At 37.9% G+C, this 26468-nt stretch overlaps 1 protein-coding gene across 1 annotated transcript; it reads left to right on the forward strand.

The window, feature by feature from the left end:
* Positions 1-2027: 2027 nt before the first annotated feature.
* Positions 2028-25743, forward strand: LOC125289637 (C-type lectin domain family 10 member A-like). Its single transcript, XM_048236596.1, has 13 exons — positions 2028-2107; positions 6005-6127; positions 6947-7042; positions 7161-7262; positions 19281-19376; positions 19636-19731; positions 22456-22539; positions 22747-22842; positions 23251-23346; positions 23602-23667; positions 24046-24197; positions 24394-24500; positions 24640-25743. Exons 1-13 carry the CDS (start codon positions 2038-2040, stop codon positions 24791-24793), a joined length of 1338 nt encoding a protein of 445 aa, XP_048092553.1. The 5' UTR covers positions 2028-2037; the 3' UTR covers positions 24794-25743.
* Positions 25744-26468: the final 725 nt, after the last annotated feature.

Raw genomic sequence — 26468 nt, forward strand, 5'->3', positions numbered from 1 at the left:
ATTGAAAGTAAGTGATATGTGTAAGTGTGTATGTGTATTTCATACACAATCTGGCAACCTAGGAAATGTCAGACTAGCAGAAATAGATGGATCCGTGATTTTAAAATGAAGTTTGATACAAATTAGCCTACGGGAGTTTTCCGGGAGAAATAACAAGGAGATGACCTTGAAATACGGGAGAAACCCTGGAAAAACGGGAGTGTTGGCAGGTATGGTTATTTAATGATATCACAAACAAGTACAAATAATGTACTGCTCTTTCTCGAAATGCCCTACTTCCATGTTAGTTTTTCTGCTTCTTCCTTCCTGAGGATGGTTTGTAGTGCTAGGTGTTATGTAGCTAAATGTTGTGCTATATGAATAGTGACCACTAGGGCGCACCAGTGTTCTGTAATTGGTTGAGTTCTCGTATGTAATAAACCAGTCTAGAAGAAGTGAGAAAACCAGCTAAAAGCGTGTGAGTGTTGCTCTGTGTGCGAATATAGAATTGTCTATATAAAGACATTAGGAAGCAACATAACACTAGGTTTAATCAATTTATCATATCATAGAGATATTGCTTATTACACATTGTTGAAGACAACTGGATGTGAATATCTTTTTTTCTCATTTTCCCTTCCTACCTAAAACATCTGGGGGGCCTGATCTGGCTTATGTTTGACACCCCTGCACTAAGTAGCTAGTTACAATAAATTGTTTTAACGTGAAATTGAATACATAAATCTCAAGAATCAAAGTTCTTTTTTATGTTTGACATGTTTTGTACTGTTTGTATTGTTGATACAAATAAATACTTATTTACATTAACTTTATCAAAGTTAATGTTTCACATATTGTGAGTCTTTCTTGATGCAGTAACAACTATTTCTGTCCTTCATGTGTCAATTTATCATCAATGAAGCAGGCTTGCCATGGCAGAAAGGATGATAGTCAGCCTTCAATGTCCTCTTTTGTTACTTCTCCAAGCATACCCCTAAGAGCGACCCCATCTAAAGTTTAAAGATTGTTTGTTTTCTGTGTTCATCATGTTTTTTTTTTACGTTTCTTCATTCAGATTCATTTGAGATCCATTCCATTCTGAATAAACAAACAAAGCAGTGTACATGCTTCGTTTTAGTTGCATTATTAATTAAGATAATTCTAAACCAATTTCTGTAGCTCAAACAACTTGTCGGGTCTGAATCGGGCTCGGGCTCATAATTACAGTTAATGTGTCGGGCCAGGCTGGGCTCGGACACAACGGGCTCGGGTAGGTTCGGGCTTGATTTTTGTGGGCCCGATCTAAGCTCTACCTCTGACCACCATGGAACCCTTTTTTTTTCCCTAAAGCAATATTTTGACTGACCACAGCAATATTTTCACTGACAGCAGTTAAACTGTTTTTTCATGCTGTTATGGCATTTTTTAGGACTTTCCTCATCTTGGTAATTTGAGAAGTGAAAGTGTATGCTATTGTGAGTCAACTGTGATATCAGCATATCATCAATATAGGCACTCACTGCAACTTTTCATAAAATTATCAATTAACAATAAACCAAAACTTCAATTCATTCTAAAAGAACACATATCCACATAAATCATCATGAATCCATCCAAATCAAACTTTTCCTCAGACGACAAAAAAAGTAATTAGTTTCACCCAATACCTTTATACAGCTCATTTCAGGGTTTATTTTGTAATCCTGAGCAATGGACAAGCATTGGACCATACATTACCATCCACCAGTGGACTATACAGTACATGATATCTTGCAGCTGAAAATGCGATATTGTCATATCAGGAGTGAAATCTTTCTAAATTCAATAATCCTACAGTATGCATACATGTATCAATAAACCTACAGTATGTACTGCACATAAACCATAAATTAAATTCTCAACCATTCGGTTTTGGAAAAATGGAACTGAAAGTGTCATGAATGTTTGAGATTCGAAACCTTTGCGTCACCACCACCATCATCATCTCCCTAAAATATAAGACCTCAGCTACACAAGACAACGTCTTTAATGGATGCAGTACACCAAGAATCTACAGCCATGGGGGAAGAAAGTGCTTTGGAATACAAGAACATGGAATTAGAGGAGGGGAGATCACAATGGTGCAGAGGTGAGTATGAATGGGTCTGAATGGGTCTGTGCTCAGGTAGTGGTATGTCAAATCAAGTTTATTTCTATAGCGCATTTCATAAGCCAATGTACTTTATATATTGCACAATTACACATTAGCGGTTCTAAGATGTTCAGTAAAGTTTAATCAGAGTTGAAGAGTGGTAATTGTGAGTGAGCTGTGTTATATCGAGAAATGATAGAGCCAGTGAGCGATTGTTTAATTGATGAATTATTTAGTTAACATATGTTTATTTGTTTCGGGTCACCTCCCACTGTCCAGTATTTAGATTTAGATACATTTAGGGAAATAAACCACACTAACAGTAACACTCCACCCCATGTCTCAGTAAGCTTTTTCAACAGCCTTACACTGTGCATATGACAAGAAAATCAAATAGAACTGAATTGAAAAACAAAAGCAAAGTGTAGTACAGCCTAAATAAGTATTGAACACGTCAACGTTTTTTTCAGTAACTTCCAATGAGGCTATTTGCATTACATTTTCACCAGACATTAGTATTAACTTAGGCAATCCAAACATTTATGTCCATGAGTAAAGTTATGAATAAAAAGTGGAAGGTATGGGAAAAAAATGTTTGTCCCTCAAAAATTCAAGATGGCCGCCATTTTTAAAGATGGCCACCATTCCTGTCGAATATTAATCATTTCAATTGTTCAAATGGTGATGCAAGCATAAAATTAGGCAGAAATACTCTTCAAGGAACACTCTTTTGGGAAAAGGTATGTGTCACTCAAAAATTTAGGATGGAAACCAAGATGGCTGTCAAGATGGCTGCCATTCCTGTCCTATGTTCACTGCTACTGTTTCCAAAGAGTGATACAGAAAATATGCCACAAATATTCTGTTAAGGCCACTTTTTGAAAAAACTGGATGGCCAATAAAAAATTCAAGATGGAGACCTTTTCCTAGATGGCCGTCATTTCGGTAGTATGTACTGTACACTGATGCACACATGCATGTTAGCAAAAACGGCCACACTTTTAGAAAAAGGCAATTGCCAAAATTCAAGGCATTTTTCAAAGTGAGTGTTGCTTTAATAGTGTACTCTGTTGGGACTGAGTTAAAAGAAAGGATTGAAAAAATAACATAAATTCACATTTTTACCAGCTCAAAGGCCTTGTGGTTAGAGTGTCCAGCCTGAGCTTGAGAGGTTGTGCCCTGTCGAGTCATAATAAAGACTTTTAAAAATGGTAGCCAATGCCTCCCTGCTTGGCAGTCAGCAAGTGTTGTATTGGGCAGAGGTGGGACCAAGTCACTGTTTGGCAAGTCACAAGTAAGTCCCAAGTCTTAGCAGTCAAGTCCAAGTCAAGTCCCAAGTAAATACAGAGAAGGGCAAGTCGAGTCCAAGTCCAAGTCACATCAAAGCCAAGTCGAGTCCAAGTCCAAGTCCCAATCTTTTTCAAGTCCTGAACAAGTCATCAGGTACTCTTCACTTAATAATGCCATTATTAGACTATCGATCATAATTTTAGCACTTCCATCTAATCCACAGTATTTTTTTTACAAATACAGATTAAAATATGTTCAATGTTTCTGTCTTGTAATCTTTTACGACATATGCATGTGCATACCTGTGTAATATACACATGTGCATACCTGAGTAATCTGTACAAAGCGGATAGCTACATGACACTCAGCACAGCTGCAAATATATATAATGTTTTTCCAAATTGCGGAGCCCACTGTAAGGATGAGTAATAATTTGACTGATGGTATTTCACTGCGCTTAGGCCACAGATTTGCCTGCAAACAATTTATTAGGCTGTCTGCCAGTGGTGACTCATAAGGGAAGCCAAGGTCAACACTTTTATATTATTTAAAAGATAATAATGACAGTAATTGTGTTTTAAAGTATTCATTTCTTAAGAAATACTACACATTTGATGCTGTTTATCTAATTTGTAAATGGTGCACTGTCACTTTAAGCCCATTGTGCACTGTCCACACGTTCTCATAATGATCTTTTTTTTTACCAGCTCCGTTCAAAATATAGCCTATGGCTAGTCCACAAACTCAAAATTGTTTGTGCCACATGTATAGCACAATATTAACAATGATAAGCATGATATTAAGTTGGCACAAACAGCTTTCATTCCTTTGGAAAGAAAGAGAAGCATGTATGACATGATGCTTGCTTGACATTTTCTGTTTGCAATTAAAAGTGAATTATGAGCCTGGTAGCCAGTAGCCACCTAGCTACAGTAGCTGAGTGGAATGCGGTTCATGTAAATAAATTATTGAATACTTCAAGACTCACCAGTTCCATTACACAAGGCAAAGACAACTCTTCATAATATTCTTGTCCACTTTCCAAATCACAGTGAGTGCAGCTATGTCATAGTGACCTGGATCTCATAGTTTATTACAGTATAGTAGACTAGTGAGAACCGGATAAATTCACAATCTCCTCTAATCTCGTACTTGTTGCTTCCACAATTTCTTTTTATATGTTTCTTATATTTAAAAGAAGATATCAATCATCATCAACAATGACAAGCCAGCTGGAACCTACTCGTTTTCTCTCCCTCTCGTGCGTGCTTAGATGTGTTCTCAATTAAATGCAGTAGCCTAGCATAAGTTTAAGTTGGATCTTAATGGAGAGGACTCGAAAAGTATCATCTTTATGTAACATGCTGTTGGTGCTTTTTGACAAACGTTCTCTAACAAGAGTGCAAATCAGTTTGCAGTAAAGCTACTAGTGATTGGCTAAATGTTGATCCTTCCTCTGTCTCTTGATGCCCTACACACAGTGCGTAACGCGTGTGAGGGTGGCAGTAGGCTACTGAACTGTGCTCTGCCGCTTGTCTCCGCTATTTTTTTTTCGCAGGAAAGCGTCTCTGGGTTGACTGGTACACGATCAGGAAATTTAGTTTTTGATTCGAGACATGTCAAGTCATCACAAGTCAAAGAGGCAAAGTCCGAGTCAAGTCTTGAGTGAATAGTATTCAAGTCCAAGTCGAGTCGCAAGTCATGCCGAATTTTATCAAGTCAAGTATGAAGTCATTAAAATCATGACTCGAGTCTGACTCGAGTCCAAGTCATGTGACTCGAGTCCACATGTCTGGTATTGGGGGCAACATATCCAGGAAGGTGTTCATATACATCATGGTCCAGAATCAGGAAATCGGCTCTCGCCCACTGCAAACTTACTTTTTTATTCACACTGTCTGACAACATTTCATTCAATCAGTTGATCTCTTGGCTGACATGGGATTTTCATTTGCCATTTTGGGGGATTGTTGTCTGATTAAGGCCGAGGGGTTATCCTTTTACCACCTCAATCATAGACATAGTACACATTCAAGTATGGGATACAACTAGGTTCGGATCACCTACACCTAGCCAGATCATTCATCCAGTGCCATTTAAGTCCCATGTGATCTGTACACCTTCCAGGTAAGCATACATGAACAAGTCATGTATTGCCCCGCTTACCCTTGGCTCGGTTCTCCCGTGCTGGCACAACCTGTCAATTCAGGTGCAGCTATCTAACTACATCACCATTCTAGCATATCTAGCATCACCATTTGAAAAATTGATGTAAGGATTCAAGAGAAATGGCGGCCATCTTGAAAAATGGTTGCCATCTTAAATTTTTTAAGGAACAAGCACATTTTCCAAAAACATTTGACAGAAATAGCGGCCATCTTGAAAAAATGGCCGCCATGTTGAATTTTTGGGTGGCCAGCGCCTTTTTCCCAAAAAGTGACCCTTAGAGAGTATCTGTGCCAAATTTCATGCTTCTATACCAATTTGAACGATTCTCTTGAAATATGCCATTAATCTGCTGCACTAATGTGAAACATCATGACAAAACAAACACAACAAATAATCTCCATGTTCCTCTTTCCCTCTCTCCCCTTCATCACTCAGAAAACACGTCTTTCAAGAATATAAAGTCTACTCGCAGTCGTTGTTGGCACTCAAATGTGTGTTCCATCATCTGTGTTACCCTACCACTGTTTCTGATTCTTGTGATCATGCTGTCTATCAAAAGTAAGTTGCTGCAAAGTCTGCCCACTAATACTTGAAACACCTGTTAGTATCCAATAAATAATGCTAGTGGGGAAGATCACGCACATGTTAACATCTAGGGTAAAAAAGACAACTTTTAAACATCGCTGCTAAACACCGAACTTGCAAGTGGGATATTCTTCCTACAGGCAGTAGGGGCGGGCGAGAGAGCCTTCATTCGCCACGTAATGAGTCATTTAACCATATACCGACTTACGAAGATGATTAATTAACACGAAAACGTTGCCTGGTGTCCCTTTAAAGGCATGAAAAGGCCCAAAAAATATACTTCAAAATACATTTCAAATTTTTTCAACAAGATGTAGATGGTGATAGTACTCAGTCATACCCCCTCCACACACACACACACACACACACACACACACACACACACACACACACACACACACACATTACACCATACCCCTACACATACATTAGTCCCTCCACACACACGCACACACAGTACAGCGCCCCACACACCCCATTACACCCTCACACTGTACACCCCCTTACACACATGTATGTATACACCATTACACCATACCTCCCACACAAACACACTCAAGATTCAAATCAAGAGTTACATAGTACACACAAACTGACATATTGTTGTTAAATTGTGGTTCATAATTTACTAAGTGGCACCAAAAAATATAGTATAATATAATAATATATGGGAGTGTAACTCCGTTACCACGTGATCTTTCCCTAGTGCAAGAGGGATCAAAGTAACATTAATTCCACAGCTGGCATTACTGATAGGTGAGATCCTATTGATGTCTTCATTGTTTTTTGCAGCTAATCAACAGGATAGCATGCTGAGAGAGCTGGAGACTAAGGCAGACATCATGACTTCTTCTTTACATACACTCCAATCCAATCTACAACAAACAGGTTTTATAATCCTAAAAAATTGCTTACACGGATGCTAAATTAATCATATATTACTTCTGATAAATTAATCATCTGATTGAAGGATTGGTTTAAACTAAATAAAGTGTACATTTTGCAGAACCTCATAGCCAGCAACCTGACTACAGAGAGCTGACAGAAGTCAAAAGTGCAGTGACGAATCTAGGTGCTTCTATAACCTCACTGTCATCTAAATTACATGGTAAGTGTTGCATTCTATTAGTATAGTATATATATATATAGTATTCAAGGCATTAGTCTAAAAGGTGTAGGATTGCACCACAACACTCACACACTAGCATACTAATAATTTTCAATTGTTGAAATGGTGCAAATTTTAGACAGAATAAAGTAAATTTGGCACAGCACATAGATCCAGCAAAAACATGTAGTCATATCTAATCTAATTATCATAAGCTTAAGCATATTTTACCACAGTATAATAATTTTGAGAGCATGTTCTTATTCTATGGAGTGAGGATTGTCTCAAAATGATTTAAATATATATAAAAGGATATATATACATATACATACATTTATAAATATCCACATACAAATATAAAAATGTGACATACAAATAAATAAACAAATGTATATAAATAAACGTGTCCTTGTAAATATATTTTCGAGATTTGAAAATAAATATGCTTGACTTTGTACATGGAATCTGCATTTGTGAATCTCCTTTTTGCTTTTGTCGATGACGTAATTTTGAGACATTATTTGAATGCGAAGACACCCTCCACTGAACAACCAGCAGATGGCAGTGTTGCACAACATGTCTGTTAACAACTGATAGCAACTGAATCTTTCGCTGTTTTCCCTAGTTCAGTTCAGTCAAGTGGTCTATGACTAGCAGGATTAACAACATGGAAGACACTGGATTAAATGGATGGGTAAGTAATAACAACTAGCCAGAACGATTTATTATCGGTTTCGATGTGTAGTGCCGTTTTTAATTTCATAGACTGTTTAAATAAGTCCATTTAGCAATATTGACATTAATGGCAGTCTGTCAGATAGCGATCTCAGCTGAGCTGGCTCTCACGTTACGTTAACCTAGAAGCTATGTTAACATCTGTAACGTAAGATCTGCAACATCAGTAAAACAGCGAACACGAACACAGCCTGTCACTTGAGTTGCAAGACACAATAACTTTAGTTTCATAGACTAACAGCTTCTAACGTTAACAGCTAGCTAAACAGCTGGTGCCTGTTCAGCTTTGTTGGTGCCTGCACAAAACACATTAAGTTAAGATTTCCCTTAAAATACGATTTAGGGCCCCCTTAAAATAAAATGTAGTTTTCCCTAAAGTTATTGTGTCTTGCAACTCAAGTGACAGGCTGTGTTCGTGTTCGCTGTTTTACAGATGTTGCAGATCTTACGTTACAGATGTTAACATAGCTTCTAGGTTAACGTAACGTGAGAGCCAGCTCAGCTGAGATCGCTATCTGACAGACTGCCATTAATGTCAATATTGCTAAATGGACTTATTTATACAGTCTATGAAATTAAAAACGCACTCCACATCGAAAACCGATAATAAATCGCTCTGGCTAGTTGTTATTACTTACCCATCCATTTAATCCAGTGTCTTCCATGTCGTTAATCCTGCTAGTCATAGACCACTTGACTGAACTGAACTAGGGAAAACAGCGTCGGAAAGATTCAGTTGCTATCAGTTGATAACAGACATGTTGTGCAACACTGCCATCTGCTGGTTGTTCAGTGGAGGGTGTCTTCGCATTCAAATCTAGTGGTATTTATTTGTGGATCTTGGTGTGCAGCATATATATCTATGGGTGTGCAGTAGGAATGTCTCACGTCATCGACATAAAAGCAAAAAGGAGATTCACAAATGCAGATTCCACATACAAAGTCAAGCATATTTATTTTCAAATCTCGAAAATATATTTACAAAGACATGTTTATTTATATAAATTTGTTTATTTATTTGTATGTCACATTTTTATATTTGTATTTTGTATTTGGATATTTATAAATGTATGTATATGTATATATATCCTTTTATTTATATTTAAATCATTTTGAGACAATCCTCACTCCATATTATACATTTTTTTGCCCTCTTTAAACTCCATATAGGCGGGTCAATATACGAAAAAAAAAAAAAAACCAGCTAACCTCAAAAAAATTGAAACAAAAGGTTTTTCAACTGATTATGATACCTTTAGATGTACTTAATAACATATTAAAAATCTAGTAAAATCTGACCCCAGTAAAGGGGTCATTTTCAAGATGGCGTCCAAGATGGCCACCAGAAGCTAATTTGGGATATCTGAAGCATTAATCAGCCTAGGAAAGTGTTTTTCGTGTTTAATCAGAGAGGTCACTGATTCATATACGTCAGACTAAAGTATCAGTTCATCATTTTCAAAGACTTGTCATTTTCAAGATGGCATCCAAGATGGCCACCAGAAGCTAATTTTGGCTATGAAGCATTATTCAGCCTAGGAAAGTGTTTTTCATGTTTAATCAGATTTAGCGGTCATTGAGTCATATATGTCACACTAAAGTATCAGATCATCATTTTCAAAGACTTAGAATTTTCAAGATGGCATCCAAGATGGCCACCGGAAGCTAATTTTGGCTATATCTGACGCATTTTTCAGCCTAGGAAAGTGTTTTTCATGTTTTATCAGATTAAGAGGTCACTGATGACTCTTCATCTCCACCTTTTTAGTGTTCTTATAGTAGGACCTGAGGATGCATGATGTTTTCTCTCTCAGTGTCACCATGCTTTCAAAACCTTTCCTTTCTGTGAAACATATGTCATTCCCGTACTGCTCCCTCAGTTTAGCTTTCAGATACTGATTACCGAATGGAATGGAATCAACCTCAATCAAATACTCTTTCATGTTAGATCCAAGTACAGAGACAGTCAACTGTTCTTAATTGTGTGCATTTCTGCAAGACACTCTGCTGTTCGTGTATAAGATATGGATTACCTTGCACTGCTGCCTGTGGAACGTGTCAAAATGAACAATGTGACAATCCACACAAGTTCCTTTCAGAGGAGACAGAGGATGATGAATAATGATATAATAATTATTTCTGATCTACTTATGCATATAGTTTAAGATTCAGTTTAATTAGCTCCCCCCTAATAATAGATGCCAACAATTATTGATCTAAACAAATATACAATGCATGCCTATACAGTACATGGGTCATGGTTCATTAAAGTCATAAAACAGCCACTTACTCGCAAACTCTACTCTACATATTGTAAAAGCATATACCCTGTACATGAAATATAACATTAATTAACAAAATAACATTTCCATCTTCCTCCACACCAAGCATAATACATACTCTATTCTGTATAGGCAAATATATCGTAAAGCCGATACATTTTGGCATATACAGTCCAGGGAAAACAAATGATAATTTGTTAATAAACTTATTATTATTATTATTATTATTATTATTTTTATAAATGAAACACCCTAAAATATATATTTTCTGAAAGCATATAATCTGTAGATAAGATATAGCACCATTTAAAACATGTCCCATCTTCCTCCATGCCATGAACAATGCATTGCTCTCTATTCTGTATAGGCGAATCTAGTGTAAAGGGGATACATTTTAGCCCAAATATGTCCAGGCAAAACAGATTAAACACCCAAAACCATATATTTTCTAAAAGCATATAACCTCTAGATGAGATATAACACCAGTTAAGACATGTCTTATATTCCTCCATGCATGCACAACACAATGCCCTCTATAATGTATAGGGGTGGTTGACGTTTTAGGCCAAAAAAAAGTTTTTGAAAAAAAAAAATCAGATTTTAGGCATGGAAATCACTTAGTCCTGTTGTACTGACCCTTCCATTCCCAAAAATATGTATGGTCTTTTAGATTTTGTGTTGAAATTCATATTTATCTACTAATTAGTTGTGGTAGTAACTAAAATTGTCATATGGTGTGACATGAAAGTTATTGTTTGTAAAATTATAATGGGGTATTTTGTTTTTAATGTGAGCAATGTATTATAATCTTCTATCATTACTTCATCAAGATCTAGCATTTCCTTGTGCAAATTTATTACATTTTACAGTATATTTCTTCATTAATACACAGAGTAAGGCATATGTCCTCAATCTTTCAATAAACGTCATATTCATTTTGACATACCTTGATATAAAAGAAAGAAAATGCTTGTGACTTTTGCTGACCCTATTTTCTATCTGTTCCATTGAGATTGTATGATTTAGACCCCAAAAGCCTTTTTATTTTCATAATTTCTTGATGTCACACCAAATTATATGGTGTCACGCCATATGATAAATAACACCACAAAACAATCTGTTAATACAAAAATGTGTATTATATGTATTTCGCAAGCAACAAAAGACAGTTTAAGATGTAAAGATTCACTTTCAGAAATCACAACTATGCAAAACAGAATGCCACCAAATATTGTATAGCTCTTGGGTTCCCTGAGTTTTTCTCTTCTCAATGGTGGGCTTCAATCTGAATGTTTGTAGTTCCCCTTTGAGTTTATTCTCTTGATATCTGTTAAAAGACAAATTCAACAATTTATTCAGATAATTTTAAAAGTTTTCCTGCATTATAATCAGATTAAATTGTTGCAATTACTTATAGTGCTAAAGACAACATTAATATTACTGTTTTCTTTAACACCAGAATTTATTTTCTCAGACTACTATTGATATTTAGAATGTCAAATATGTATCTTTTGTATCCAAGGCTGTAGAGTGAGTGAGTGAGTGTGTGTGGGGGTGATTTCTGTGTTTTATGTGTGTGTGATTCGCAATACATGCAATAGTTGCACATCTTAAATAATAAATGTTAAATCATGTTAAATATGTCAAAATATATATTACACTTAATTATGAATTAAACATATGTATGAAAAAACATTATTTATGCAGGAAAATGCAGTTTTTATCATACAGTGTGACAAATAAATCATATGGTGTGACGAGAAAACCCGGTCAAACTATATGATATGGGGTCACACCATATGAGGTTTCATGCACTTATATATAACACCATTATAACACCATATAACACCATTTAAAATATGTCCCATCTTCCTCCATGAATGCACAATACAATGCCCTCTATTCTGTATAGGCGAATCTAGTGTAAAGGGGATATATGTTGGCATGTACAGTCCAGGGAAAACAAATCAAACATCCTAAACTACATATTTTCTGAAAGCATATAACCTGCAGATGAGATATAACACCAGTTAAGACATGTCCCATCTTCCTCCATGCCATGAACAATACATTGCCCTCTATTCTGTATAGGCGAATCTAGTGTAAAGGGGATACATTTTAGCCTACATTGTCCAGGCAAAACAGATTAAACACCCCAAACCATATATTTTCTAAAAGCATATAACCTCTAGATGAGATATAACACCAGTTAAGACATGTCTTATCTTCCTCCATGCCATGGAGATGGTTAATAATCCTGTATTGCATTTGCTCTGTATTAAAACGCATTGATTTTAATTTATGGCTGAAAAAGGTTAACCTGACCCTAGCCAGATGAATTTCGTTCCGCTATAGCTCCGCCTAGCTTCACTCACATCCATCTGGGACCTCTTCCATTGAGAGTGATTTCTGCAACCCGACTTTATGGTTCAGCCAATCAGGGCCAGGGCGGGGAGTTTCATAGATGTGACATAGCGTAGAAGCGACTGTGACACTGTTATTAGCGTCACGGGTTGGCTTCGATGTGAGTGGTTGAAGTAGCACGTCAATAGATGACGGACAAGTGGCTTATTCAATCATATGCAAGCATTTTTTGATTAGGCCCAGCCTTCTGAAGCAACACTTCAATGGATCGGTTCCAGATGGATGAGTGGAGCTAGGCGGAGCGAAATTCATCTGGCTAGGGTCAGGTTAGAAAAAGGTAGAGCATTAAAACATTTTCAATTTTAACATTTAAAATCCTATTCTTGTTTAATTTGACCATCATTTGATATCAATTTCACCCCTGTAGGCTGAATAGTAATTGAGATATAGCCATTCTAACCTGTTGACAGCCATTTTGGTGGCCATTTTGAAAATGACCCCTTTCCCAAGGTCAGATTTTACTAGATTTTTAGTATGTTATTTAGCATGTCCAACAGTACCAGAATCCATAAAAAAAAAACCTTTTGTATCAATTTTTTTGACGTTAAACCCTATATTGACCCGCCTAATAGCTGACAAGACCTGCTAACCAAGAGATAGATAGATAGATAGATAGATAGATAGATAGATAGATAGATACTTTATTGATCCCCAGGGGAAATTCAAGGTCTCAGCAGCATACATACAACACAAACACATTCTTTAAGACTTGTAAGTTAGCTAAATACAAGGATAGCAGACTAACAAGCAAAGACATTTTACTTAACTTGGCAAAAACATCAGACAACACATTTGCTATTATATTTTGAGCCTTGTTAGTGGTATAGAAATATCGATTACTTTTTACTGTACGTCTGCCCCGAAGGCTAGCGCAATAAAACTGGTCACATTGGACTAGCATGAAAACAAATCCTAGCGAACGGTCAAACTCGTACACATGTGTTATTAACCCCTAGGTTCATTTTGCGCCGGAATTGTCCTTTAAGCTAATGTAATTGTGCTTATAAGTAATTGTGCATCTTTGGCCCATTACATTCTGCATCTTTAGCCTATTTCCAGGTGAATTAAATACGTTGGCTTATTACACGGCTCTTCAGAGTGCTGCAGAAAGTTCCATTCACATGAATGGGCCTTCACAACGTTCGGGCCTATGTTAAATCTATATAAATCACCGGCAAAGTATATAATCACCGCTGTCAATGGTTGATTAACATCTTTCATATCCCTCCGCAAGAATTCCGTTCGCTTATTGCAATGGAATTTCATATGTCCAGGGATATTCCAACTCATGGAACGTCTCTCGGCCAATCAGAAACAAATAAATAGTTCCATAGAACCCAATTGTTGTATAATAAAGCATATATTAAGGATCTTTGGGGAAAGTAAGCTAGTAAGTTGCCACATTACACCTGAAACTGTCAAGTTCTATCTGTATGGCAAACTATTTATTTTGTCAGCGGAAGACACAAAACGGTAGCAAAATCATTTTTAAAGATTCATTGTGTTAGGTTTCTTTTCTCGTTTTGGTAAGTAGCCGTGTAATAAGCGGGATAATGTATTGTCCGCCGGTAATTATCAGAAAATCACAATCTCCGCTGCGCGTCGGGGTTCTGTTCTCCCTGTCGGGACTTATTTTCTGATAATTACCGGCGGACAATACATTATCCCTTACATAACATAGGCAATAGATGTATTTCTTAATAAAATAAAACTTTAATAATAATGGATTGAAAAGAGGTAATAATACCAGACATGATTAAATGGACAACATATCCACATCAGTTCCTATCAAAGCCAACAGTAGTCATACCTCCATCATCAAGTTTGCAGATGACACAGTGATCTTGGGCCTGATTAGTAACAACAATGAACAGTTCTACTTGGATCAGGTTGATGAGGTGGCACAGTGGTGTCAATCTAACAGCTTGACACTGAATATCAATAAAACCAAGGAAATGGTAGTGGATTACAGAAGGCAGCAGCAGAACTACAGTTACACCCCACTAATGATCAGCGGGCAACCTGTAGAGAGAGTCACAAGTTTTAAATACCTTGGTGTCCGCATTACTGAAGATTTAACATGGACTGTTAACACTCAATATGTTCTGAAGAAGTCCAGACAACGACTCTACTTCCTTCGTCAGCTAAGGAAATTCAAAGTTTCTACATCCATCATGAAGGCCTTCTACACTTCAGCGGTTGAGAGTGTTCTAACTGGTAGCATCATCACCTGGTATGGGAACTCCACAGTTAGAGATTGTAGTACTCTGCAGAGAGTAGTAGTGCTCAGCTGAACGTACTATAAGAACTCAACTCCCTGCTCTACAAGATATCTATTCCAGAAGAGTACTCCTAAGAGCCCAAAAGATTCTGAAGGACTCTTCTCATCCTAACAATGGATTATTCCTACCGCTGAAATCAAGAAGACGCCTATGTAGTCACAAAGCCAGAACTGAGAGACTCAGGAGAAGTTTTTTATCCCCAGGCCATCCGAACTCTGAACTCACACTATACTGACTTTGCACACATTCACTCCTCAGCACTCTCAAACATTTCCCAACTCTGAACTCACACTATACTGACTTTGCACTCATTCACTCCTCAGCACTCATGACCCCCCCCCCACACACACACACACACACCCACACACACCTACAAGACTTTTAGCACTTTTACATCCCTCTCCCTATGCTACAGACCTTTTATTTATTTTCTTATTTCATCACACGTCAAAACACACACACACACACACACACACACACACACACACACACACACATCTGACTTTCTCCAACTTTTGCACACTTTTTATTTATTATTTTTGATTTCTCCTCCATCTACCCATGTCCTTGATTGCCTAGCCTTTCTGCCCCCACCCCCCCCCCCCCCCCCCATCCCCAACACACACACTTACATCATCACTGTCATCACTTCACATACATACAGCACTCCTCTACATACTTGCTGCACACTGCCCCCCCACACACATACACAGCACATTGTCTTCAGGATCTTCTCCAACACACATCCTCTACATACTTACAGCACACTGCCCCCACCTACCCACACACACACACACACACACACACACACAGTCACTGCTCCACTCCCCGCCCACACACACATCTTCACTGTCATCACTCACATACATTACATACAGTACTCTGCTTGCAATAGTAAGTCCCTGACCCCCCCCCCCCCCAACACACACACTTACATCATCACTGTCATCACTTCACATACATACAGCACGCTGCTTGCTACAGTAAGCCTCCTCTACATACTTGCTGCACACTGCCCCCACATACACACAGCACATTGTCTTCAGGATCTTCTCCAACACACATCCTCTACATACTTACAGCACACTGCCCCCACCTACCCACCCACACACTACACACACACACACACACAGTCACTGCTCCACTCCCCTCCCGCCCACACACACATCTTATATACTCATATATACTCATATAACTCATAACGTTATACCGGGGACATGGGGGGGACGTTTGTTTATTCACACATGGCAACGGAGTTGAGAGCGCTCTGGCTACCGCCTGCAGGACGGAGACATCACATCCATGCACGACTTCACGTTACACGTATGGGGATGACTAAAGTATCTATCTATCTAGTCTCTCTAGCAGCTGCATTAGCCTACCGTAGTCTAAGGCAACATATCATACAGTTTATGAAGTTGTGCGTCTATGAGCAAAGTATGTCCCCAGATAGCAGACGGGCATTGAAACTATGTAGAATCAACATTACATTGTCAACCATAAATCATTGAATCAATGTCGGATTTCGATGTTGATTCAACATCGGTTTGCACCCTCAGTTAATATTGAAACAATGTTGATTTATTAACTATAGACCAGCGGAATTTCAATTGTATTTCAATTAAAATAAATATTGAAACAATGTTGAAATTACAACCAAACTAAAGATCAATGCGATTTCAATGGTATTTCAATTCATATTAAACCGCAGTAAACCACTATAAATCTGGCAAAATATTGGGAAATTCATACCCTGCTTTATCTACAGCCAGGATACATTTGGCTAGGCCTAGGTATGTCTGGTTTAGGCTACACAAGCTTGCATAAATAACCATTGACAACTTGTTATCAGTTTGAAAAGCAAGTGCATTTATTCACTCTTCTTTATTTATAAATTCCCGTGTGCTGTGCTTCCCTGCCATCTATTCAGTAGGCCTATGGTTGCAGTCAGCCTGACCATCCAGTTGAGTGAAGCGGCACCTAACAGAAATAGAAGAAAGATATACAGTGTTAGATAAATATGTTAAACTGAAGGCTACTAACAAGTGAAACTTTAGAATAATCATATTCCGTCTATGTACATCGTAGCCTAACTTACAAACTCATTCATGCTTGAGCAGGGTCGGACTGGGAACAAAATTCGGCCTTGGCAATTTTCTCCTGGACCGACCCACTACTGGGCCGACGACCCCCCACACACACACACACACACAAGCCCACCGATACCAAAATCCCCCCCTGATTCCCCCCCATAAATAACAAACACACAGTATCATGCTGAAGCAACACTTCATAAACTGAACCCAAACATTTAGATTTGGACCTATAGGTTATTATATAATCAGTATCGTAATTTCTGTCAACTATGACGATCTCCATGCATGTTCAGTAGCCTATATTTTTCATTTAGTCAAGCAGTGACATGTGGTTTAATCAGTGTTGGGCAAGTTACTTCAAAATTGTAATATATTATGTATTACTTATTCAAAGTAATTTATTACATTATACTGTCTCTGAATTGTAAGGCATTACACTACTATTGTATTACTTTTAAGTTACTTTTACCAAATTATCTGGAAATATGGATTTGGAATTCTAAATGCAGTTTATTATGCTCAATGCAGCTCATTGCACTTCTAATGGAGGGTGATGTGGGACAACATAATGACTGAGCTAGGCTTAAGGCTACAGTAGAATGCAATAGGTGCAGTAATGGCTCATGATGCAATACAAGAAACAATCATAGCCAGAATTTTGTTAAAAGAAGACAAAAGGTCAAAGTCTGGTCAATTGTAATAGAAATGTTGTAACTTTAGGCTTAGGCCTACTCATTAAAATCAACAGAGACCCCACTACCTGTATATTGTAACCCAAAACTTAAAGACATGTCAAGATAGGCTACACAGTGCAGCTACTGGCCATTTTTGTGCCCTAACATCAACATCATAAAATCAACATCATAAAATCAACATCATATCAATGTCACCTTGCTATCTGGGTCTACTTTGCTCGCACAACGCACAAACTTCATACACTGGGAAAAGGGTTGTTAACGTTAAACTCAAAATGTATGTGCTACATATGCAGACATGCTGAATTATCACATACATTTTGAGTTTAACGTTAATGTATAACGTTACAAAGGGATTTTTATCAAATTCATGTTAGCTGATGTGATGCTTGGTGTAGCAAAGTCGCTGTTCTTAGGGACCGTTCGTTATTTATAAATGGGGTCACAGGAGGGATTTTGAGTGCTTCAATCAAAAGTTGCATGACCCTCCACTGTCTGCAAGAAAATTTTCAACGACCCTCCAGCAGTCTTTTCAAAAAAGACATGACCCTCCCCGGTCAATCGTCAATCTTCCGCCCACGCTATAGAGCGCTATGAAAACACATCGACTTAAACAATCGTTCTAAACTCACCCTCAAACTCACTCAATTTGGGAGCTTGCTACACTCCTTCCTTCTCAAATGACTTGAAAAGACCGTTTGCACAATTTCACAAATAATCACAGGGACCGAAAATACCTAACATGCCAACTTTTTCCGGGTTTAGGCCTATCATTTTAACTTTTCCCCGCTGTCTTGCCGTTTTAATATTTTCCCGTAGAATATCCCATATTACTGTAATACTCTCATAACATGCATGAAGGCCGACGTGAGCAATTTCTTTTTCTCGGCTGGAGATGCTACTCAAAAAAAATTCTTCAAGGTTGGCAGGTGTTACTGGAACAGCTTGGTATGAGTCATTAGGTTGCAGAATTATATTTGAGAAATTAATCGTGGAGAAACATTAAGATCACTACAAATTGTATCTGCTTTATTGATGGTTTTTGATGGTTAAGTCCTTGTCAATCATTCACACAGTCAGCCGTCTGCTGCTGTGTCTGCCCCCCCGAAACCTCCTCCTGGGGACAGAGCCTTTGTGGTTCTCTCTGGCACTCCAGAAATTGGCTTCCCGCTCGGCCTCCTCCTTCCTGTCTCCAACCTCTGGCCTCAAGCCTCAAGAAGTGCCATTCCACTTTTTTACTCATAACTCTACTTATGGACATTAATGTTTGACATTTTTTATATGTGTGGATTACTTAAGTTAATACTAATGTCTGGTGAAAATTTCATGCGAATAGCCTCACTGGAAGGATACTTACTGAAAAAAATGTTGACGTGTTGAATACTTATTTTCCCCGCTGTAGATGTTAAGATGATAGATTATAGATAAATTGATGCAAAAGTGTCACAAAACAAAATCACCTTTCTATAGCTGCACCTAATTATTTTTGATGTTTGTCTTTCAGCTGAAAAAGAAGGTAGCAGGATGACTGTGCTGGAACAGTCTGTCATCAATCTCACACATTCTGTGAATGCACTTTCATCTGGCCTTCAGAACACAGGTTTGACTGCACCATTGGAATATTCTGTACAGTCATCTGTTTGACTCAATCATCATATGAAAGACTACAGATTAAATTATACTATAACTTATATAGTTCCAAGGCAAAAATCACTAAAGGAGAAAATAAAGTAGAAATAAAACTCAAATATTCTTTTTAGCAATTTGAATATCAGTAAAAATGGATAAAACAATAAAACTAAATTTGCTATTTTATGAGTTCTTTAATGGTGCTTCACACTTGCTTGTTTATTTTTCAGTCAGCCGACATGACCTAAAGTTGAAAGGGCTTGAAACGACAATAATCAACATGTCATCCTCTTTGAACACAATTATATCAAGGCTTCAGCAAACAGGTTTGTTGTTCTGTCTCCATAACAACATTAAGTTGGCCAGAGGCACTCTGTATCTTCTGCCTGATGGTACAGTAGCAGCTCAAAACATCGGTGGAGGGGGTGGGAGGGATCCTGGAAAATGGAATTTGATTTCCTGTCCATTGGCTGAATAAGCAGATCTGACAGTTGTTTTTGTGGGATGCTGATGATCTTGCCCGATCTGCTTGATTATCCAGCCAGCTTTCCCTTGCATCTGTTTGTTAGGAAGCTGTACCAAGATGTGATGTTGAAGGAGATGACAGATTCTATCATTGTCTGATATACTGTTGATAAAATATCCTGTCTGACATCAAATCCTTTGAGCTTCCTCAGGAAACACATGCGTTGTTGTGCTTTTTTATAAACTCCATCGACATGCTGAGTGAAGGACAGACGGTGGTCAGTTTGAGTACCAAGGTACTTAAAGTACTCAACCTGTTCCACTTCTTGCCTCTCCAGTCTTAAAGGAGTGGAGAGAGTAGATGTGGGGTTTCAGGTGCCTGGCCCCCATGGCACATAGTTAATTAGTTTAATTCCAATGAGTTCTTCTTGAATCACAGTGCCATTGTGTTGACATACTGCCTGTAAGTAGACAGGGTGTGCTCCTCTGTCAGGTTGGCAGCCAAGGCCATGTCGTCAGCATATTTAGAAAAAGGTTCAGTCCATTGCTGTTGCATGTGATCTCATTCGTATAGATAGAAAGAAGAGTGGGTGACAACTGACAAGACACAGCACAACGAGACCCCAGTATTTAAAATAGTGTTGGTAGTAGGCATGGGCAGTTCGCGATTCGGTCAGAAAGAACGAATCCCGAAGGTGAACGACGAGAACTGATTCCCAAAACAAGAGAACTGTTTTTTTTTTTTAACATACAAAAATATGGTCATGTAATAAAAGATACTAACAAATAGAGCTTTATCTCCCTCGACCATATATCGCAATTGAGTCTAAAACGTGAATGAGAGTACTACAGCAGGTAGCAACCACGTTGCCATGGGTAAACAAATGATAGGCCTGGCTTTACTTACCTGCCAGCGCTAGAACTTGGATGACGCCATTTGATTCTTACTGCATTCCATTCAGTATATTTATGAAAAAATGCACGTATGTGCTTAATATTATGCTTGATATTTACATAAATGATGTAACAGACCATATGACAACCAGATACGGCGTTCTAAAGAATATTTGACTTAAGACAACCGAGACGGTGTTCTAAAGCATATTTTGACTTAGGGAACTGAAGGAACTGAAAGAACGAATCAAACGAACGATTTGTAAAGGAGAAGAGAACTGAAAGAACTGATTCCCGGAATAGAATCATTTGGCCCATGCCTAGTTGGTAGATTTAAAACCATGCACTCTCACATGCTGGGGTCTGTCCTTTAAAAAATCCTTAATCCAGAGCATCAGAGTTGGGTTGACTTGTAACAGATGGAGGTGATGCAGAAGTGTGTTGATGTTTACTATATTAAAGGGGACTATTTCAACTTAATAAACTTAATGACCTGTTCTGGTGAAAATGGTGACATTCCCCGTTCCCCCTAGCATCCCCAGGCGGAAAACCAACCTTGCAACATTGGGACTACCGTCCCGGTAAGAGAAGTGAGAAACAAGAAACTCGTTTTAAATCGGGTTTCTTACCTTGTAACATACACATTGTTCTGCCGAACTTATGCTAACCATTTCGCTAGCTTGTAAACAAATCCATGTGCTTTATCGTTACCTTTTCCCACAGTTTGAAATAGGATAATGCTCAACTTCTCCAGCAGAGGGGGAAATATAGCTAATCCTGCCAAGTTTTCCTTTAAAGGCTGATTCAAATTCCATGAATAAAATCCTGAAAAGGGAGCGATATCACAATTGCATGTCTCCAAGCTAAAAATACATCAAAGATCTGCTTTAACCCTATCTGATTACATTCTTAGAATGTATAGATATATCTTTGGTATATCTAGGCCTATCTGAATCCCTAAGAATGTATACAGTAAATAGCCATTTCAGATACTTGACTATATCAACTCTCTTATCTACAATTGTCCTCTTACATATCCACCACATACTTGCCTTTATCTTTAGTTAGTCAACAGAACATAATGTTGAAAGAGCTCAAGATTAATAAAAGCTGTTGACTTTGACAGTTGTTCAAAGGATGGTTGATTGTTAATGATATGATATTGATCTTTGTGAGCCCTAAACTATTAAAATCTGTGTATTACTACCCTCATTCAGTAAGGCAAAAAGATGTGAGTCTGCAAGACCTGGAAACCGCAGTTAACAATGTGTCCTCTTTTTTGGACACAATACCATCCACTCTACAGCAAACAAGTTTTTATCTTTCTCTCAGATAACAAAGGAATTCAGATTTGCAAGTATTGTACATTTTGATGAAGATCTTATACAGGAAGGTACAGTTAACTGTTACCTTTTCACTAATGATATATGAAATGAGATAATGCTTATTTCCCACACTTTCCTCTAATGAAACAGTCAAAACGTGGTGAAATTTGATTGTGAATCTAACAGTATATGTGATGTTATTCTGCTATACTGTTAACATTAAATTGGCAGTTTTGTATTAGATCTGTCTGCCTCAGAGGAGTCATAACTGGCAAAACTATAAACGTATAAGTACTGTTAGAAAACAAGCACCGATGCTTGTGAAGTGAGTGACCATTGTGGCTTTGTGTTTTCCGGTTGAAAAAGAGGGCAGGGCGATCGCTGTGGAACGTTCCATCACCAATCTCACGGTTTCAATGAATGCACTTTCATCAGGCCTGCAGGACACAGGTTAGACTGCATCTTCATACACCAGCTCACAGAACACTCATAATGTCAATGAATTAGAATGGATTCACTACATAGCTCATCACACCTCTGTACAGTTGCATTTTCAATAGCAGAACACAATTTAATTCAACCTATTGTTACTGTATTTAGTGTCAATAGCAGTGAGTATTCCTTTGGGACATCTATTGTCAACATTTTATTCTGCAGCTGGCCAACAGGGAGCAAAGATGCAAGAGCTGGAAACTGCAGTGAACAACATGTCATCCACTTTAGACTCCGTTGCATCCAAAATGCAGGAAACTGGTGGGTATCTCCACACAACACAAACTACACTTTCTTTACAATTGATTGAAATGCAGTTATCAGATCCACCAAATGGCCAGCAAAACTGGACTGCATACAAACATTTTCTGTCACATACAGCAAACATCTCCTCACAATCCGCTGTCTGCCTGTCCCCTGAATACACTGTAAAAAATGCGGTCTCTGTAGGCAGCCCAGGCTCCAAAATAAGCCTGGTGTGTAGCATGGACCATGGCCTATGAAATTACCACCGACCATGCAACTAGCCCACTAAAATTTTGTTGATCAAATTACAGTAGATATAGATTTGGGTAATCAAATCCACTGAATTAAACATGAATGTTTTCATGGTTTGAAGTTACCTTTTTAGATATGCTGTCAAGTTGTTACTTATTTGGTTTTCTGCAGTTGGTCAACAAGAAGGAAGGTTGATGAATCTGGAGACTAAAGCAGATAATATGGCTTCATCTCTAAATTCACTGTCATCTAAACTACAGCAAACAGGTCTGTATTTACCATAACGTTAATCAAATAGGCTACTTAATTTGAGTTCAAAATAATTATTTAAGCAATGTTTGTGGTTTAAGTTCAATTTTGTGAGCCTCCTTAGTTCCAATTAACATTAACCTATGTCTATAAATCCATATCCCACAAATCCATAAATGTATAGTTTGATGTGTCTGTGACATTTTTGAAAAATATGATCCAAACATAATGCAATTGTATGTAATATGAAATGAAAAACCCTCTTCTCTTCAGATGAGAAACTATTGACCGCGTTGACAAATCTGACTGCTGAGATCATGAGTATCAAGCACAGCAAAGGTAGGCCTACAGTATACAACAACTACTACACCCTATTCAATCACATCCAGTAGAAAAGGCCACTGTATACAGCAACTACTACACCCTATTCACTCACATCCAGTAGAAAAGGCACTGTATACAGCAACTACTACACCCTATTCACATCCAGTAGTTTGCACTACCTAATTCTTTTTGGAGGCTGTCTAAAACAAATTTTTAAAAAAGTAAACAAAGCACAATTTTCCCACTGTCTTTGTCTTTAGTGCAGAGTTGAATGAATCTACAAAGCAAGCAAATATTAAATTTCTTAGTTTAATTTAAAATGTGCAATTACATGATCTTGTTTCCAAATTAATATTAATATATATAATATTAATATATCCTCCCTCACTCTAGATAAGATAACATATAGTTGTACAGAAAATTGGAGTCTTCATGCAACCAGTTGCTACCTTTTCTCTTCGAACAAGCTGCCATGGCGTAAGGCTAGAGACTACTGCAAGACACAAAGAGCCACACTGCTAATAATTAACAATCAAGATGAATGGGTATGTATGTCTACACATATCTGAAATACAAATGATTCATAGATTTTCCAACAGTTACCGAAATATAATCTGCTGTATATTGTGCTTAAATATCCCTGGGTTCAACCACGGCAATGGAGTACAGTTAGTCTTAACTTTGCCCTAACTATACTGCAACAGCTCACCTTCCATTATTTTATCCCCTTCTCCCTTCTAGCAATTCATCACCAAAAATCCCGTGCCTTTATACTGGATTGGCCTCACAGATGAACTCAATGGGGAATGGAGATGGGTGGATGGAACTCCTTACGTGATGGACAAAAGGTGAGGCCCGCCCTCTAGTGGTTTACAGTACACATTACATCAGGACTCACAACTCTTCCAGAACACCACAACTAACCAATCACAATCACCTGGTCAGAGAATTAAACTGTTCTACAACTGTTTCCCCATTTGGTTGCAGTCAGTGGGATGCAGGCCAGCCTGATGATTGGAAGGATCATGGGCTAGGAGGAGGAGAGGACTGTGGTAACTTCTCCATCAATAACAGGCTGAACGATGACCACTGTACTCGAGAGTACAAATACATCTGTGAACGAACAGCCACTGCTGACTGAACCTACAGCACATTAGACCAATGCGAGCAGCTTTTTTAAAAGGCTATGAAGTTTTTTTCTCTGGCTTATGGTTGTCCCTCGTCTTTATAATGCAATTCTATTTTTCCTTTCTTTTCTCCATTCTTTTCCTATGTAGAGTTTAACTTTGTCTTTGGAAGTGTACCCATTTATTTCTTTTTTATATATAATTCATACTGTTGGTTCTGCTTGTTTGTCAGTAAAGCACTTTGTGCTCTGTGCTTGAAAAGGCCTTATATTTAAAATATATCCAACATTTCCTTGTAACAGCAACTGGCCTGATCACATGGCCTCTAGTAATAGAACAAGTAATAAATGTTTTCTACAAGTGTAAACCTGTTAAACATAGAATTATCTTACTACACTTGTCTGTCTGGGGCGCTGAGGGGGGTGGTCATACAAGGTAGGACCGCCACTGAGAATAGGGATTATTTAGGAATACCATTGTGAAACCAACTCATTAAAGCTTAGTAAAGAGTCATCACCATTTCACCAAGTCTCCAATGACCCATATACCCTTCTCTGCCCATAAACCTTGAGTGAAAGGCTTGACATGGGGCCTTTGAAAGGTTTGTCCTGCTACACTTGCTACAATTTTTCCTACAAAACAATGAGGTTAAAAAGCTAGTGAACTGACTGTTTGAACAAGACGAGAAAATAAAATCAGGCCATTTTAAAAAGAAGTCAACATCAGGGGCATCCAGGTCACTGAACTCAATGATGTTGCGGGGATCCCCACAACTCCCAATTCATTTGCTGTTGTGAAAAAGCTGTTTTTGAACAAGCTGATTACTGACTACAAAGAAAATGTATTACAGTATTGTGTGTGTGCAAATTATTTGACTATTTTTGTTTTCAATATTGTTCACATGTTTACTGTGTATTTCAGCTTCTCTCTATAGATGACATTCACTCTTGTATGAAAATATACATAGAAGCCAATGAAAAACAGAAGAGCTTTAGGTTTTGAGCAGTAGTGTGTACATGATGTACAGGGGGGAAATAAGTATTGAATGCATCAACATTTTTTTCAGTAAGCATATTTCCAATGAGGCTGTTTGCATGAAATTTTCACCAGACATTAGTATTAACTCAAATACTAATAACTCAAATAATCATATAATATACACTGTAGAACACAAGATATGTATGTAGCCATACCAGAACATATACTGTAGGTTTTCCAGTGTTCTCTGAAACATACCATGAAGACATGGGTAGTGCGGACTTTGCACACAGCAAAAAAATGCAATTTGTTTTCTACAGGATAAATTAGATACAACCAGATGTGTTTTTGTGTCAAGCCCCTCTGTTACTCTATGGCAAAACGTTAACATTCTGGTAACATTCTTTTCGTGTATACTTAAGGGGGGGGGGTTCACATTGTATGCGCAAGACAGCAGCGCTGTGCTATGAAACCCATTATTGTCTATGGATTGCGCGCGCAAGAACTTGGTTTGGTCACTAGTCTCATTTCAATTGGTGGTAATTGAGCAGGCCTATTTATAGGCTGCTTAAAGAGTTGGGGGACAGCTCCCTGGTTATAGGTTACCACTTTTATAGAAATGAGGCTTAAACAGGGGTGTTGTATTTTTGTGTCTTGTATTTCTTTACATTGGCCAAACATATGGTATAAGCCTCGAAATAGTGCAAAGAG

The sequence above is a fragment of the Alosa alosa genome, chromosome 2, assembly GCF_017589495.1.
Source record: "Alosa alosa isolate M-15738 ecotype Scorff River chromosome 2, AALO_Geno_1.1, whole genome shotgun sequence".
In the NCBI taxonomy this organism is placed as follows: domain Eukaryota; kingdom Metazoa; phylum Chordata; class Actinopteri; order Clupeiformes; family Clupeidae; genus Alosa; species Alosa alosa.

Excerpts from the sequence above, each read along its gene's own strand:
- LOC125289637 (XM_048236596.1), top strand. The coding sequence starts at position 2,038 with ATGGGGGAAGAAAGTGCTTTGGAATACAAGAACATGGAATTAGAGGAG. Across the intron at positions 22,540-22,746 it reads ATCAGGCCTGCAGGACACAG|CTGGCCAACAGGGAGCAAAG; the intron begins GTTAGACTGCAT and ends TTTATTCTGCAG. Across the intron at positions 22,843-23,250 it reads ATCCAAAATGCAGGAAACTG|TTGGTCAACAAGAAGGAAGG; the intron begins GTGGGTATCTCC and ends GGTTTTCTGCAG.